The sequence below is a fragment of the Podarcis liolepis genome (genome assembly GCF_965112155.1).
Source record: "Podarcis liolepis genome assembly, chromosome: 17".
Lineage (NCBI taxonomy): Eukaryota > Metazoa > Chordata > Lepidosauria > Squamata > Lacertidae > Podarcis > Podarcis liolepis.
The window spans coordinates 11,415,914-11,433,294 of NC_139571.1; the positions used below are offsets into that span (position 1 = coordinate 11,415,914).

Here is a 17,381-nt window from a genome sequence, read left to right on the forward strand (position 1 = left end):
GGGGCAGTAACTACTAGAAATACGGTTGATGTGAACGAACAGGTGGCTACTCACCTTACTGAATATCAGTAGGGAATGGCTACAGGTAGTGAGGCATTTCTTTGCTGTAAATGAAGATTAGGAAGTTCTTGAAATTCAGGTTCTTGCTTCTGCAGAAGTCCCTGTTCTGCTGAAGTCACAGATCTGCTCCAGAGGGCTAGAGGAAACCCCACAACAGATTTAGAGTGTGTGTGGTGGAGGTAGGGAGGGGGGGAGAGTTCAGTTACACAAGAGTATAAATCCTTGTGCTGCCCGAATGAGATACAGTGGTACCTCAGGTTAAGTACTTAATTCGTTCCAGGGGTCTGTACTTAACGTGAAACTGTTCTTAACCTGAAGCATCACTTTAGCTAATGGTGCCTCCTCCTGCTGCTGCGCCGCTGGAGCCCGATTTCTGTTCTCATCCTGAAGCAAAGTTCTTAACCTGAAGCACTATTTCTGGGTTAGCGGAGTCTTTAACCTGAAGTGTATTTAACCTGAAGCGTATGTAACCTGAGGTACCACTGTATTTGGATATTTGCCCTTGTGTCCCATCTTTTAGGAGACAAATGTTTCCAGCATTTGATGGAGTCACTGATTCTATTTTCTTCTTTCCTTCCTTTCTCTCCGCAGAAGATGATGTTTGCGTGTTCAAGTGTTCTGTGTCGAAGGAGACGGAATGCAGTCGAGTGGGCAAGCAGTCTTTCATTATTACACTGGGGTGTAATAGCGTCCTTATACAGTTCGCAACGCCAAGTGGTACGTACCACCAGATTTGTGTTTGATTTATGTACGTCTGCTGCTCAAGGGGCTGTGAAACTCCAGATTGTTTCCTTAAAAACAACTTCAGGAGAAAATAACCTTGCTGGGTTCAAGACGGCACCAGATACATTTTATATGGGCAGCCGTCTGATCTGCAATGCTAGTGCCTTGACTGTAGGGTGCTATGTGGTCTCTGATTTGCTCGTTGCTGAGGATGTGAAGGTTTATACAGTCAGAGGGCAAGATACTATGTTAATAGCCCACATAGGTTCAACACAGCATATGAGACAGTTGCCCCTCTCCTTTCGCTGCCATCCTAGTCTCCATCCCCCAGAAAGTGTGTTGCCTGTTAGTTCTCCAAGTTCTGTGTTGGGTCTGAACAGTGACATTTGAATACTAAACAGGCCGTGTTTGACTTTTCTTTTAGACTTCTGCTCATTTTATAATATCTTGAAAAACTGTCGGGGCCACAACATTGAGCAGTCTGTGTTCAGTGAGCGTACAGAAGAGTCTTCTGCTGTGCAGTACTTTCAGGTAGGTGGGCGAATTCAAGAGCTGATGCTTTTTTCTGGTTTGTCACCGTAAGTTCCTTGTGTTCATTTCCAAATGTACGTCTCTTACAAGTTGGAGATTTTTAAAGCTCCTTATTGGTAAACAAGGGACTTCTGCCAATTGAGTGTGTCTGCTTGTTTGTTACTCGCTCATTAACTTTTTCAGTTGTTGAGGTAGGGATTTGGGGAGGAGGTTTGGGATTCTGGGAAGCAAAGCAAAAGTTGTATGTTAAGGATATAGGGAAGATAGGAGGATGAGCAGAACTTTGTCTACTGGAATCCTCCATAGATTCTCGGTGTGCTGTAAAGCATTCAAAGAACTGGCCAAATTGTGGGCACAGCTTTCTTCAAAATCATGAGGTCATGGGCCTTAATTGCAACTGTGCAGATTACTGGATTCAAGTCCTGGGAGTTGTCAGAAACTGGGACAGTGTAGTGTCAAGAGTAGTTCTGCAAACTAAAATTATCAGGGCTTGCACACTGGCAATATCTGTGCATTTAATATTTCCAAGTGGCTTCCACAGCACTGCCGCATGGAGAGAGAGAGAGTGCAAGAAGTGAGTTCTTCTGGTAGCAGTTACTTGTAAGCATTGCTGTCATTTTGGATACCGAATGCTTATATCGAGTGAGGTGCTTCTTTGAGTTAAATGTTTACCAGCTTTAGCAGAGGCTTTTTGTTTCCCTTTAGTTTTATGGATACTTATCTCAGCAGCAAAATATGATGCAGGATTATGTCAGAACAGGCACGTACCAGCGAGCAATCCTGCAGAACCACAGTGACTTTAAAGACAAGGTAAGGGGGTGGAGTCTATTGGCACTTTCTGAGTGCATCCTGTATTTATGATGCAAGCAGTACAGGCACCTCCTAATAATCCAGAGTTCGTGAAAGGCAAGACCAAATGTCTGCAAGTTTCACACCCAGGCTGCATTTCTTCTGTGTTCAAAATAAATGTTATCTGTTTCGCATATTTGAAAAGTGGTATAACATGTGAGCATTTGAAAAGCAGTTTATAACATTAAATTTAAAAATAGATGTGGCCTGACACCCATGGCAAGGGTCCTGAATTGAATCCTAAGAAATTCTGTCTGTACACCACCGCTGGGCAGTGGAATTCCAGGGTCAGTGAAGAAATGTTGACTAGGTCAGGACAGGTCATAGAATGAAATCTTATGCTTAAATGCTTCTAGCTGGCTGGCTTGTTCTCTAATATGAGGACACTGCGACATAAAATCTCTGGGCACTGGAACTGCCTCCTTCAAAGATGGAAATATTCCACACTTTAGAATTTTGCGGTTGGTTTGGTTAGAATTTGTGTTACATACTAACTCCCTGTTATACAAATATTAAATGAATTTACAAAGTCATTCGGGAGGAGGGAGAATTTGCTTGTGCTTAGTGACTTGACTATACGTCTTGTCTGTTCATTTTCCCCACCAGATTGTATTAGATGTTGGCTGTGGTTCTGGCATCCTGTCGTTTTTCGCAGCACAGGCCGGAGCAAGAAAAATCTATGCAGTGGAAGCCAGTACAATGGCTCAACATGCAGAGGTCAGTGATGTTTCAAGGGTTATGGAAAAGCCTCTGGGGATCCACCCATACTTAGGTCACAAACGCTGACATTTTGCAGCTGACAGGACAGTTTCCCTTCTCTTCCTTGTGCTGCTCTATCCTTATAAAGAGAAAGTGGTGTTGATTTAGGCATTGAGAAGAAACTAGGCTTCGATGCAAGGGTGGAATTAATAATCTTTCCCCCCATACAATCAGTTTGCTTGTGTGCATTTATTTTTTATTTTTTTAAAACAATATTTATTAAGTTTTCCAAATTAACAATCCAATAATGGCCACATTAAAAACATTCTGAATTATAAAATAATCAAACAGTCCAAATATTAAGCCAAATCATAAATCTTTGTTTGACTTCCCATGCTCTTAGCTCCTCCGGCTTGTGTGCATTTTATATGATGATCTGGCTCAGATTATCTCGAAGGTCAAGATGGGGAGAAGTCCAGAGGAAGGTTTTGGAGCACACGTATGAAATTCACTTTGGACCAGCCTAACCTACTTCACAATCTGGTTGTGAATATACTGTAGGGAACGTCCCATGTTTATAGTACTGAATTTTGTGGACGCATTTCCAAATTTTCTCCGCAGCCATTTTGTGAAGGTGGGATTGTTATTTCTGATTTAGCATTGGAAGTGATGTCTCATCAGAACGGGGCTAAACCCAAATTAGGCTGATTCTGCACATGTCTAAAATGCCGGTGGGCCTCTAATTCATTACTACCCCTGAGCCATTTTAATCCTTGCTGCAAGTTTGCAAATAATAATAATAATAATAATAATAATAATAATAATTATACCCTGCCCATCTGGCTGGGTTTCCCCAGCCACTCTGGGTGGCTTCCAACAGAATATTAAAATACAATAGTCTATTAAACATTAAAAGCTTCCCTAAGCAGGGCTGCCTTCAGATGTCTTCTAAAAGTCTGGTAGTTGTTTTTCTCTTTGACATCTGGTGGGAGGGCATTCCACACGGTGGGTGGCATTCTGTTCCAAGGAAGATACTTGGGATCCCTTTAAGCCATTCAAACTATTTTAGCATTTAGGAATGCTCCTTGTATTTTGCACACATGGCAGGAACCTGCATCCCTTCTGATGCACTAGACTGAAGGGATAGCTCAGTCGGTAGAGCACGAGGCTCTTAATCCCAGGGGATTGAAGTCCCACGTTGGGTAAAAGATTGCTGCATCACAAGGGGTTGGACTAAATGACCCTTGGGGTCTCTTCCAACTCGACAGTTACATGGTTCTACTTTTTGCTTTTATTTAAAGGAGAAAATGGCAAATTGTTCACATGCGCATCCTTCAGCTGAGGGCTGATTCAGACTTCCTTTTGCTCCAGGCACAGGTGGCACTTTAAAGCTCCATATCCGAGCATTGGTGTTTGTTTTTTTGTTTTGTCCTGGCACTTTCCCTAGGAAAGCCCACATTTTGCCTGAAATGAAAAATCCCACTGCCATTTGCTCTGATTCAGCAGTAAAACGGGTTTTCCCAGGGAAAGCACTGGGACAAAAGAGCACACGCTTGGATACAGAGCTTTAAATCCTGGACAAAAGAAAGTGTGGATGAGCCCACAGATACTACGTATATTTTTTGTATTGGGATATCTCTACCCAAGTATAAAACATATCTGTAAGACGCCAGGTGTCTGAAACTGGGGACTCTTATCATGGGGTCCCAGGTGCCCTGTACATGCTGTCAGTGTTTGAAACTCCCATTGTTCTAGCTGCATTTTGTGACAGGGAATTTCATTAGCGCGAGCAGTTTCTGAGCTCTGGTTGCAGTACCTTGCCTAAGATTTCAGAGTAAAACTGCAGAGTGGAAGGAAAGGAGGACCTTTTCCTGCCTCCCCACTTCCAACTACTCCCTGTAGACTGGAGAAGAGACCCTCTTAAGAATATTAGGGGGATGGGCACTAGACCATATGAAAAGTGAACATAATATTTTAGCTGCAGTTCATTCATTTTCAGCTTTGTATTCTTGTTATTAAAAAGTGTGCCTAGACATTCTGTTGCTGCACCCATAACCTAGGCTTAAGGTGCCATTTAGTTCCTAGCTTTTATATCTCAGTTTCTAACACTGCACGCTGTGGCAGCTGTCTGGAACTGCAGCATCACCTCCGCTGCTGGTCCAAAATATTGTACTGAAGCTGCTACCAGTCCCGCAGAGAGCAGATAACAAAAAGAGTCAACAAAGCATCTGATTCTGGCCTGACATCTCAGTGTGAGGAATTCATTGCTTAAGTTCAAGATGAACTGCTCAGCCACCTGCTGAACTTGTTTCCATGTCCCCAGTCCTGACGATGACATAAGCAGCAGCCCTGAGTATCTATCTACCTGTCTGGGATAATGTTGTTTTTGGTATACAGTGGACCCTCGGGTTGCAAACGTGATCCGTGGAGGAGGCACGTTCTCAACCCACAGCTTTCACAACCTGCGACCCGCGCGTCTGCGCACGTGCGGGCTGCGATTCGGCGCTTCTGTGCATGCGCCGAAACCTGGAAGTAACTGTTTCGGTACTTTTGGGTTCGGTGCAGTGCACAACCTGAAATTGTGCAACCTGAGGTATGACTGTACTGTTAGAGCAGTGTTTTTCAACCTTTTTTGGGCAAAGGCACACTTGTTTCATGAAAAAAATCACGAGGCACACCACCACTGTGTGCGGAGAGGGAGATGTCAGAGCCCCGCTGCTCTCTATGGGGAATCGGATGAGAGCGGACCACCTGTCCGCTCTCATCCGATCCCATCCGATCTGATCCCCACCCAGGACGGATGGAAAATAGGGTGGACACAGTCCGGCGCCCACCTAGTGGGCGAAAATTTGACTTCTTTTTTTTAAAAAAAAACCTTAGGCTTATTTTTACTCATGACAATATTTGTTAAAAAATATTACATCTGCCTTTGAGAAGAGAGAGTATCATATTTTTATAATGTGGAAAAATAAACTCTACAGACATCCCAAATTGGCACACAGGTGCTTTAAAATAACATCCTCTCACAGGATAATTCCAAAGGGGTGCTTTGCTCCCACCCTGTTTACCCAATTATTCTTTAAACACACTGGACTGCATGAATGGGTATAAGACGAGAATACCTAAAAACAGTAAAATGTTTATTTTCTTAGAAAAAAAAGAGGGATTCAAACTGATTGTGGTCACAACATCCATCTGTTTAACCTTGAAGTCCCCGTCCCCCCCGGCGCGCTCTCCTTCCTCGGCGCCTCTCGCTCCCCAGAGAGGCCGCCCAGCGCGGGGCTCTCGCCATCTGCCTGCCTGGCTGCCTGCGAGCTCAGCGGGCAGCGCCTCTGTCCGCAGCGCCCGCCTCGCGGCTCTCGAGTGGCGCTCGCCCGGGAGGACACGCCGGAGCCCCGGGAGCTTCTTCCTCCGCTCCCCGGAGCCGGAGCGCCGCTTGGAGCGCCGAGGAAGGAGAGCGCGCCGGGGGGGGGGGACTTCAAGGTTAAACAGATGAGAGCCGCGAGGCGGGCACTGCGGACGGAGGCACTGCCTGCCGAGCTCGCAGGCAGCCAGGCAGGCAGACGGTGAGAGCCCCGCGCTGGGCGGCCTCTCCTCGCCGCCGCCGCTCCGCCTCTCGCCGCCCGACTCGCCCGCCTCCCTCCGGGGACGGCGCCCCAATCGAAAATTTGACTTTTTTTAAAAAAAAAATCTTTCGAATTTTTTAATTTTTCTCACGGCACACTAGTGTGCCGCGGAACAGTGGTTGAAAAACACTGTGTTAGAGAACGCCTTAAAAGTATCCACCCCTTTCTCACAACAGATATCTAAGGACCAAACAGGTGGGGAATTTCTGTGAGTGATTGGTCTCTTTCTGATTTCCTCCCATGATTTCCTCCTCAACAGGTTTTAGTAAAGAGTAATAACCTCACTGACCGGATCGTGGTCATTCCTGGGAAGGTAGAGGAGGTCTCCCTTCCAGAACAGGTGGACATCATTATCTCTGAGCCAATGGGGTACATGCTTTTCAATGAACGTATGCTGGAGAGCTATCTGCATGCCAAGAAGTATTTAAAGCCCAGTGGTAAGTGACTTCCTCTTGCGCCAGTGGTGCAGTGATGGGGTTTGGATGGGCAGAAGAGCTTTTGTCAAGGCTTCATCTGGCACACTAAGCCAAAATGGCACTGGGTTACTCAATAAGCAAGTGGTGCTTCAAGTACCTGCAGAATAATATTTTAATATGAAGGGAGTGCATTTTAATACGGCAATAATCTTGCAGGCTGCAGGAGGTGACCCTACTCTGTATTGCTCAATGTGACTCTCCTCTGTCTGCCTTAGATGCTGGTGAAGGAAGAGTTGGGGACGACCTGGTTTCCTGTTCATGGTTTAAACAGGGGTTCACTCACCTTTTGATGTTAATATAAAGTAGAGGTGGGCCAAAGAGTGAACGATTAGGAAGCCATGTGAAGCTTCTGTATGCCAGTGTTTATAGCAGGGGCTCGGATCAAAAAGCCTTTGGTTTAAGAGAAAGCTGTTCCAAATTCACTCATGCAGCAGAAAGCATGAAAACTGGCACCTGCCTCAATTTCTGCGGTTTGTAAGCACTAAACATGTTCTGCCATCTTGCATGTGGTGCTCAGTTACAGCATAGGCTTCATGCACTCAAGTCTTTTCTGTTAGTCTTTCAGCCCTGATTCACTTGTTTTGCAGGCTGGGGCAGCAGTGAATCTGGCGTCAGTGGTGTTAAGTCAGTATTTAATAAGATACCTACCGTAGTTGTTTAAGGGCAGGACAGAATTCAGCAAAAATAAAAGTTGCATGCAAAGCCTCAAATCTCTTCATTCTCACAACCGGTCCCTTGCAAAGCTTATTTTATGAAAACTTGATCCTTTGTTGTAATTTCTAAGCTTTTTAAAGTTCTGACATCATAGTGTGCATCCAGTTCCATGCATTGCAGGGTGGAGGGATGTTGAAGCCCTACCCTTCCTGTAATGTAGTGGATTGGCTTTAGTGGACTGCAGGGAGTGCAGCAAGGTGCACATTGAGACCTGAAACTTCTCTACAGTGTGTGTGTGTGTGTGTGTGTGTGTGTGTGTGTGTATGGGAGGGAGTGTGTGCTTGTGGGGGGAGGGAGTTCCCCCCCCAACCACAATCCATCTTGAGGAAGAGGAATTTGGTTTGGATGATGCCTAACGGCACACATCCGCCAAGCCCAGTTTCCTCCACTTTGCCCCACCAGACTAAAGGGAAGCAAGCGGCAGGCTCCACTATGCCGATGCAGCTCTTCCCTCTCCAAGCAGGCTTCAGTAGCACAACGGAGCGTTCACTAGGTAAGTCGCCCACAATTCTCTCTTCATTGAGTAAAATGGAAACGTTTTAACTTAGCAAGTTTGATCCTACACAATGGATTTTCCGAAAGCAACAAGGGGCGCCCCCTAGCAACGTAAACATGCATTTTGGGAATTCTTTCAACTTCCAAAAACAACAACATCTAAGTAGCCAGAAGCAAAGGGCCTTCGTATCCAAATTCCTAAACTGCTCAAACTCACCCTTTTACATCTGGTAACTTGTACACCTGAGCTAAAAAAAGAACCCCCCCCCAAGACATATCATAAATCAATCCTACAAGGAACTTGTGGGACCTGCAAGAAGGTGTTGCAGTCTATTACTCTTCCCTTTTTTGATCCGGAGGGCCATGTGGAATGGGGGCTGGAGCCAGTGACAAGTGGGGCTTGGAGCCAATCTTCCCTAAGGCAGGCTCAGCTTCCCCTTCTCTTGTGCACTATCTCTCCCCTTTCCCTCCCCCTATTCTCAGAGCATCAGGGTGGGAGAAGGGAGGTTTAAACCTTTCCTCCCAGCATGTTGAGATCCCATTGTGTGAGGAGTTTTCCATTTGGTGTGCTTCCTCAAGCAGCTGGGCAGTGGCGCAGGAGTGCAGTGTGCAAGGCGATCTCAGCATTCCTATTGTGTGCCCCCCCCAACTCCCTCACTGACTTACACTCAAAGCAGCAAAGCAGCATGTGAGCAAAGTGCTCTTTGGCACCAGTCAGCTGCTGGGCAGTGAAGAGGGAGCCTCTGGGGTGCAGGCTGCATGGGTTTCCCGTATGTACCCTAGAGCAGTTGTTCCCAATTGGTGGTCCTTGCTGTGGATCCCAGGGGGTCCGTGTAACCCACCCAGGGAGTCTGTGGCACCATTCACAAAACAAAAACTACCATAGAGATAGGAGAATTTTTTTAAAATGGGCTTTTGAAAAATGGGGAATCCACAATTGGGAACCACTGCCCTAGATCAAGCGTGGGCAGACTTCAGGTTTGACAGATCTACTTTGTGGGTTTTTTACTTGATTCCCAAAGTTTGTCCATTCGAGCTAGATACAAAAGACATGCTGTTAGAATTGAACAACAAGATTCATCTGAGCACATTCAGATCCTGGGAATTTGTTTTCAGTATTATTATTAATTATTATTATTTAAATTTCTATACTACCCTTCATCTGATGATCGCAGGGAGGCTTAGAATATAAAAACACAAAAATACGTAACCTAGTACAGTGGTGCCTCTCAAGACAAAAAGAATCCGTTCTGTGATTCTCTTCGTCTAGCGGTTTTTTCGTCTTGCGAAGCAAGCCCATTGACAGATTAGCGCTATTAGCGGCTTTTATCTGCTGATCGGATCAGCTGATAAGCGGCTTAGCGGCTTAGAAAAAGGGGGGGAAGGAAAAAAAACCAGCAGGAACTCGCAAGACATTGTCGTCTTGCGAAGCAAGCCCATAAGATATTCGTTTTGCGAAGCACCTCCAAAACGGAAAACTCTTTCGTCTAGCGAGTTTTCTGTCTTGCGAGGCATTCGTCTTGCGGGGCACCACTGTAACAAACAAAAACAATACCACCCCCCTCTCCAGTACCTGAACTAAACTGACCTCTCGGTAATTTAGCACAAAAGTTACTCCAGTTTAGTGTTCTTCATTTTGGCCACTGGTAAGGTAAAACAACTGGGAGTCAGGAACGCTTGCTAATCTATTGCAAATCACCCAGAGATCTTCTGCCCACCCCTGCCCTCAAACACTGCAGTTCAGGGTCCAGCCAGCCTGAAGTAGGAGCCTCCTAGTGTTGGTTCTCTATAGCACTACAGAGGGGTTAGGTTCATGGCTAGCTTCCTGTTCTAAACCTGAGCATCTGAGTTGTATTAGCTGGGGTGGCAGTGGCTCTGGAGAGAGTGAAAGGGAAAAGGCTTTCTCCCTTCCTTCCTTCTGAAATGTTCCCATATAGACAGGGAGAGGAGTTCCATTAACCGTATAGCACCAATGGGTGCCCCCTGCTCCCAACGCTACCTCTGTCCAGTGAGCTTCAGCAGGCCAGTTTCCTCTCTCTTTCCTCTGCCTTCCATTTTCCTCCCTTTTTACTCAATTGACATCCTAACATTCTGTGCTTCTGATGTTTCCAATCCACCAGCCATTTCCCCCTCTCTTTTTTGTGGTGGGCACCATAACTGCTCTCAGTCATAGCCTTCATTGATAAGCACTCAGCCTCCTCCATTTCTAGTTCAAAGTGGCAAAATCCAGGTTATTTACATAGTGGGGCAACAGCATGTCATAGTCCTTCCACCCTGCTTCCCCAAAAAGCAACACAGACAGGAGGTCTTGTTGCTGTTCAGTGCAAATCTGGAACTTCACTCTTCAGATAATGAGTTACTATTTTCTTACCTCTAAGCCAACGGTCCCAGAGGCTCACAGGTGCTTGTGCACTTTGACGTAAAAAAATTATTTTTGTTTAATTTACAGATTACAGTGGTGCCTCGCAAGACGAAAATAATCCGTTCCGCGAGTCTCTTCGTCTAGCGGTTTTTTTCATCTTGCGAAGCAACCCTATTAGCGGCTTAGCGGATTAGCGCTATTAGCGGTTTAGCGGATTAGCGGCTATTAAAGGCTTAGCGGATTAGCGGCTAAAAGGCTATTAGCGGCTTAGCAGCTTAGCAAAAGGGGGGAAAAGCGGGGGGAAAGCGGAACACTCGCAAGACGTTTTCGTCTTGCGAAGCAAGCCCATAGGGAAATTCGTCTTGCGAAGCAGCTCAAAAACGGAAAACCCTTTCGTCTAGCGGGTTTTCCATCTTGCGAGGCATTCATCTTGCGGGGCACCACTGTAAGTTGCTCAGGTGTATTGTACCCACTGCCTTTTTCTTGAATGACCCCATTTTGCTTCCAGACTGATCTGCACTCAACCAGCCAATTTTGCTACTGGAAGGAATTGCAAAATTTTCATGCTTTATAATAGAACAATTAAAGGTGGTCACGCCTTGATTTATAGAAACGTTCCCTCTATTGGTTCTATAATTAGCAAGGCATCATTGCTGGTGTTCATCAGAAGCTTAGTAGAGGCCGAAGGATGATGCTGACAATGGAAGCATTCCCCATAAAAACAGTAGATCAAATAAAAACCAGTTTTAAAGAGAAGAAGCTATGCGGAAAGTGAATAATAAAACCAGTTTTAAAAACCAGTTTTAAAGAGAAGAAGCTATGCGGAAAGTGAATAATAAATGCACTGCAAGGAACAACCGCCATCATTTGAAACAGACATATCTTCAGTGGGCTCCTGGTGAGGTGATACAGTGGGGCAGTGGTCAGGATTGAACTCGGTGAATTCTGTGGGAAGGTTGTGGCTGAGGTGCTGTTGATTTTCTTCAAATGCTTGTGGCAGTGACTCAAGGTGCAGCAGTGTTAAGGAAATTAGTAGTTTGAAGGCATTCATGGTGCCACTTTAAATAAATCAAGATTTGATTAAATAAATCAAGAACAGATTTATTATTAATGACAGCTTTGTTTTGTAAATCTCACTCTACTTTTACCTGCTGCTCCTATCTCTTTTAACTTGTTTCTATTTTACTGTCTTCCCAATTTCTTTTTCTTTTTAACCTGATCAATCCTAGCTGCCATTCTGGCTGATTTTTAACCTGCTCGTTAATTTTTTTCCAGATCTCTCCCCCTTCAAATCCTGAAGTTATCCACCTTGAGGTTTTTCTTTGTTAAAATTGGAAGGGGACCATAAGTATATTTCTGTAAATAAATAAACTATGTCCATCTTCCATTCAATTTCAGGAAATATGTTTCCAACCATTGGGGATGTCCACTTAGCACCATTCACAGATGAGCAGCTCTACATGGAACAATTCACAAAAGCTAACTTTTGGTAAGCCACTTTTCCTAGGAAGCAATGCTCTCAGCCCAGTTCCACAACTGCTGCAGTTTATCCGACAGAAAACTAGCTGCTCATGTAACAAACTGCAGTGTTGATCTGTGCCAGACAGACTCAGGTTTGGGTAAACCTTACCTTAGCAGTCCCATTTTTCCTAGTCTTCTAGATAGCAGTGAAGAACCTCCATGGTCCTCTGCAGTGTAACTGCTGTCTTTCCAGTTTTGGTTCTTTGGGAGGAGACTGGTATTTGAAACCTCACATTGGTGCATCCTTGGATACCCGGACCCTCCCAAGTCACCTAGCCTGCTGTTTTGTCTTGCAGGTATCAGCCATCCTTCCATGGGGTAGACTTGTCAGCACTTCGGGGTGCAGCAGTAGATGAATATTTCAGGCAGCCAGTTGTGGTAAGTCTGTCCTATAATGCTGACATCATAGTAGTAGTAGTAGTAATTATTATTATTATTATTATTATTATTATTATTATTATTATTATTGATATCCCGCCCATCTGGCTGAGTTTCCCCAGCCACTCTGGGCAGCTCCCAATCGAGTGTTAAAAACAATACAGCATTAAATATTAAAAACTTCCCTAAACAGGGCTGCCTTCAGATTTCTTTTAAAGATAAGATAGCTGCTTATTTCCTTCACATCTGACGGGAGGGCGTTCCACAGGGCAGGCGCCACTACCGAGAAGGCCCTCTGTCTGGTTCCCTGTAACCTCACTTCTCACAATGAGGGAACCGCCAGAAGGCCCTCGGCGCTGGATCTCAGTGTCCGGGCTGAACGATGGGGGTGGAGACGCTCCTTCAGGTATACAGGACCGACATGTTGTGGCAAAAGTTGACATTCTTCCTGATGGTGGGAGCATGGTGAGGGGAAAGGATGAAATGTGATTGAAAGCTGTCTCTAGTCCTCGGAGCCTTCCAAAGGGAGCTTCTGTCAGAAGAATTTTTTTTGGGGGGGGGATGTTTACAGCTTTTGGAGTCTAATCACCAAAGCCTGTGTGTGTTCATTAGAGACTAATACCATGTGCTAGCTTGGTTACTTGCTCACAAGTAGCGCAACAAGTAATCAGCCCAGTTGATGAGAACCCACAAGCTTCCAGCCTCCTCTCGATGGCTTGAACACCTGTTATACTTTAATTTTTGAAAACCATAGTGCACCTGACATGAGCATTTTTCTTATATAGAGAGCCATCAGTTTTATGCCTTTGCTGTTGGACACATTTAAACAAAGGTCAGATTGGGTGGCCTGTAACTTCTCCCAGGTCTGACTTCTTCAAATGGAGCAAGTAAACACCAGGGAACTGGTATTGCCATCTGAAGGAAGCACTGAGCACTGGGGGAGTAGAGTGTCTTGGTTCATGCCACTGTTTTGCATGGAACAGAGCAAGGCTGGCAACCATGATGCTCATCTCTGCGTACCTCTTAGGGTGGCAGGGAAGAAAGGCATTGTTCTGTTGTATGGCATAATATTCACAAGCATCTTCTGGCCCTCAGAGTAAGTTAGTATGTTGTCTGTCTTCTTTACATTTGTCTGGGAGTGGAAGTGAGTGGAGAGCAGCTCGGACTTGTACTTTTCCACTTCCTGACCCAACCAGAGGTTTTCATTTATGTGCTTCTCTTCCCAAGGACACCTTTGATATCAGGATTCTAATGGCCAAATCTGTTAAATACACAGTGAACTTCTTAGACGCCAAAGAAGCGGATTTGCACAGGTATGTTATCCCCTTTATAGGAGACAGAGGGATAATCCAGTCTGGCTCCCAGCTGTCTGTTACACAGGGTTGGGAGAAGCCAAAGTTATACTGTTTCTGTCCTTAAAAAAGAAAAGAGTAAAAGAAATTGTGTCTGCAGTACATGCCAGTGTATGAGTCTTCATGAGTGTATTGTTACTGTTGTGTGGCAGAGCCAGATGAAAGTAGCCTGGCAGTCTTTCCTGAGCCATATTTTGGTTCTGCATAGGAGCCCAGTCTTCTTCCCTTGATCCTTTAACCAATTAAGGTTCGCTAGAAACAGACTGGTGGCTTGATGCCTGCTTTGCTTGCAGAAGACCTCAGACTCAGGGGTCAGGATAAACAAAAATGGGCTGCGATGGTATAAGAATTCCAAAATCAAGAGGGCCAACGTTTAAGAACTGTTCGAGTTGACTTCCTGTTCTTTGTGTTTTCTACCATCAATCACTCTGCTTGTTGAGGTTTCAGGCCATGTCTGCTGAGGCTATTTATGGTTCATTCAAAAAATGACAACCTGTTTTTGAGGGCACACTGTCCAACGAAGGGAATTTTAAGTAAGGTTTTAAAATAAATCAAAATAACAACAGTTTAATCATTAACTTAAAACCACCAGCAGCTAAAATTCTTCTAGCATAGTAAATAGATCAGACACAGATTAGAATAAAAATCTCTTCAGAGTTTTCCTAAAAATCAGCAGTGACAAAGCCATACATATTTCTCTGGGAGTTTCAAACATGGAGAACTCTCAGTCTCTGGTTTCCAACAGTCTAACCAGTCTTACAAGTTGGTTAGAGAGCAGGGCCTCTGGTCTTAATTCTGGTACTGTCTCACGGGGAGTCTCTTGTTTTGCCACTTCCTATACAAAAAACAAAGTAAAAAAACCTTCCTCAAGTCAATGGACTCTTGTCTTAACTATTTCCCACCCACATCCAGGTTGGGCTTGTTTCCAGACAAAGGCTGTTGAGCAATGACAAGATACAATCGTCTAGTGTAGAATGACTATGCATAGTTCTTGCATGTCTCCAGTCTGTATCAGCGAGGTGGTTCTTATCTTTTGACCTTCTGAAAATGTGAATTTCCAAAATTTATTTTCAGGTTAGAATGAAAAAAGCAAAAAAACAGTACCCTTAAGAAAGCAGCCACACGCTATTGATTAGTACAGCTGGAGAAAGTGGGAGCCACAGCCTGATAAGACCCAACTTAAAGGAAGATCTTAGATGGCCTCTATATGAGACAGAGGCAGTCTCAGATCTCCAGCTACATACATACATGCAAGCATGCATGTGGGTGGTGCTGTGGTCTAAACCACTGAGCCTCTAGGGCTTGATGATCAGAAGGTCGGCAGTTCGAATCCCTGCGACGGGGCGAGCTCCTGTTGCTCTGTCCCAGCTCCTGCCAACCTAGCAGTTCAAAAGCACGCCAGTGCAAGTAGATAAATAGGTACCACTGTGGTGGGAAGGTAAACAGCGTTTCCATGCGCTCTGGCTTCCGTCACAGTGTTCCATTGCACCAGAAGCAGTTTAGTCATGCTGGCCACATGACTTGGAAAGCTGTCTGTGGACAAATGCCAGCTCCCTCTGCCTGAAAAGCGAGATGAGCATCGCAACTCCATAGTCACCTTTGGCTGGACTTAACCGTCCAGGGGTCCTTTACCTTTTACTTTGTGCTGACTAAGAAGAAACCATGTGACTGCGAGGGAGAGGGTGAATTCATGTGGCATCTCCTCTTGTTTTCCAGGATAGAAATCCCGTTCAAATTCCACATGCTGCATTCAGGTCTAGTCCATGGGTTGGCTTTCTGGTTTGATGTAGCCTTCATCGGTTCAATGTAAGTGGTGGCAAAAGTGTTCTTTCCTCCCATCAGAACTTGGATTTTATAAAACAGATAACTGATTATCACTCCTACACTGCAGTAAACTGGCAAGTTCAAATTAAATTATCTTTTGACTTGTGTCCTTCGGTAGATGAATGTAAATATGTTTGTTTAACTTGGCAGCAGGGAAACATATTTCGAAAAAAACAGCCCTCGGGATAGTAAATGGAAGCTTGCAGTTCTTCACAACGCTAGATTTGCTCTTGGCTGCACAGTTTGATAGAGCAAACGCTTGCTTGCCAATTCTGATTTTGTTTCTTTATTTAATTCCAAGTCCAATTAAGGTACTGGTTGGTTTTACAGCTCTTAATTTTTAAAACCCTGGCTATCTTGGGAGAATGCTGCCTCCCATGTGAGATTTTGAGATTATCTAATGAGGTCCTATTGCAGCGACTACCTTTTATGGGTGCCATATTAGTTTCAAAACATAGCTAAATTGTTTCTGTAATTGTCTCAAAGCACTAGAAAGAACTCCCTTGGGATATCTGCTTGTCTTGCTGTGTCACTGTTCTGCAAGCAGACTAAGGTGGCCCTTTTCTGTTGGGTGTTTTGGAGGAGATACTCTCTTATTACACTATTTTTATAGTGTTTTAGCTGTATTTACTTCGTGTGTTTTGTGATTGAATTTTATAGTGCTTTGAGAATTGTTGTTTTCAACAACCACTAGTCCACAAAAGTGACTATAATGATTAGAAGGAAAGCATATCTTCAGTTTCCTGTTTCTGCTAACATAACAGAACCAAAATATCCTCAAAAAGTAACAAGTTTTCTATTAATTGTGGCCTTTCTAATTAAAGTTGGCCCTCATTAATCAAGTGAAGCTTCAGCTGGTTAAAATTTAATCAATTTAAAATTAATTTAAGCACTAATAAAAGTTGACTAAAAGGACTGTACTAACCATTAAAAGCAAGATCAAGCAGGAAAGTATTGACAGGTGCTTCCAAAATGCGCACCTGCCACCAAACTGAACTTTCAAGAGGGACTGACTTGGAAGAGGAAAAACAGGAGCCTTGGTTTCTCTGTGGAGAGTGAAAACAGATTGGTATATGACAAGCCAGGCCTGAGTGCAGCTACTTTGCAGCTGGGGATATGCTGACAGTTGGGAAACAGCGCAATCTGAGAGGGGTAGGATGTGGATTTGTGACAACTGAAGTCCTTGTGCCTAAACATGACTCCCTTGCCTCTCTCCTTCCTCTAGAATGACCGTTTGGCTTTCAACCGCTCCGACAGAGCCTCTAACCCACTGGTACCAAGTTCGGTGCCTCTTTCAGTCTCCACTTTTTGCTAAGGCTGGTGACACCCTCTCAGGGACATGCCTGCTCATCGCAAACAAGAGGTAAGCTGAGAGGGGCCAGCTCAGCCACATGGTAAAACAAGCCCTCTTGCAGCTAGGTCAGATTCTGCAGTGGCAGTGTCGTCTAGGGTGTTGTGTGCTGGACTTGAACCAGAGAAAGATCAGTTCAAAGCTATGTGCCAGGCTGATTAAGTTGTTACCAGAGTGGGGGAAAAATTGATGATTTAAAAAATAAATTTAAAAAATCAGATTTTCTTTTGGATATAAATTAGATTTTTTTATTTAAATCAGATTTTTAAAATAAAATGCTTTTGGAGGAAAAATATTTCTAAAGCTAGTTTTCTGTTTAAGTTACATTATAGTCCAAAGGCTATTCATCAGGAAATAAGGATTTGTTTTAAGTTTTTCATGTGTGCTAAAATTCAGTCTCTGTTTTTAATTTTTTTTTGT

At 44.4% G+C, this 17,381-nt stretch overlaps 1 protein-coding gene across 4 annotated transcripts in view; it reads left to right on the top strand.

Moving 5' to 3' along the window:
- CARM1 (coactivator associated arginine methyltransferase 1) overlaps positions 1-17,381 on the top strand; it is a 43,078-nt gene that overhangs the window by 14,625 nt on the left and 11,072 nt on the right. For all 4 annotated transcript variants that reach the window (XM_083483387.1, XM_083483388.1, XM_083483389.1 and 1 more), the window contains exons 2-11: positions 652-777; positions 1,208-1,314; positions 2,020-2,124; positions 2,770-2,880; positions 6,748-6,925; positions 11,934-12,024; positions 12,353-12,434; positions 13,662-13,747; positions 15,503-15,592; positions 16,836-16,973. In XM_083483387.1, coding sequence (XP_083339513.1) covers positions 652-777; positions 1,208-1,314; positions 2,020-2,124; positions 2,770-2,880; positions 6,748-6,925; positions 11,934-12,024; positions 12,353-12,434; positions 13,662-13,747; positions 15,503-15,592; positions 16,836-16,973 — 1,114 coding nt within the window. The remainder of the gene's footprint in view (positions 1-651; positions 778-1,207; positions 1,315-2,019; positions 2,125-2,769; positions 2,881-6,747; positions 6,926-11,933; positions 12,025-12,352; positions 12,435-13,661; positions 13,748-15,502; positions 15,593-16,835; positions 16,974-17,381) is intronic.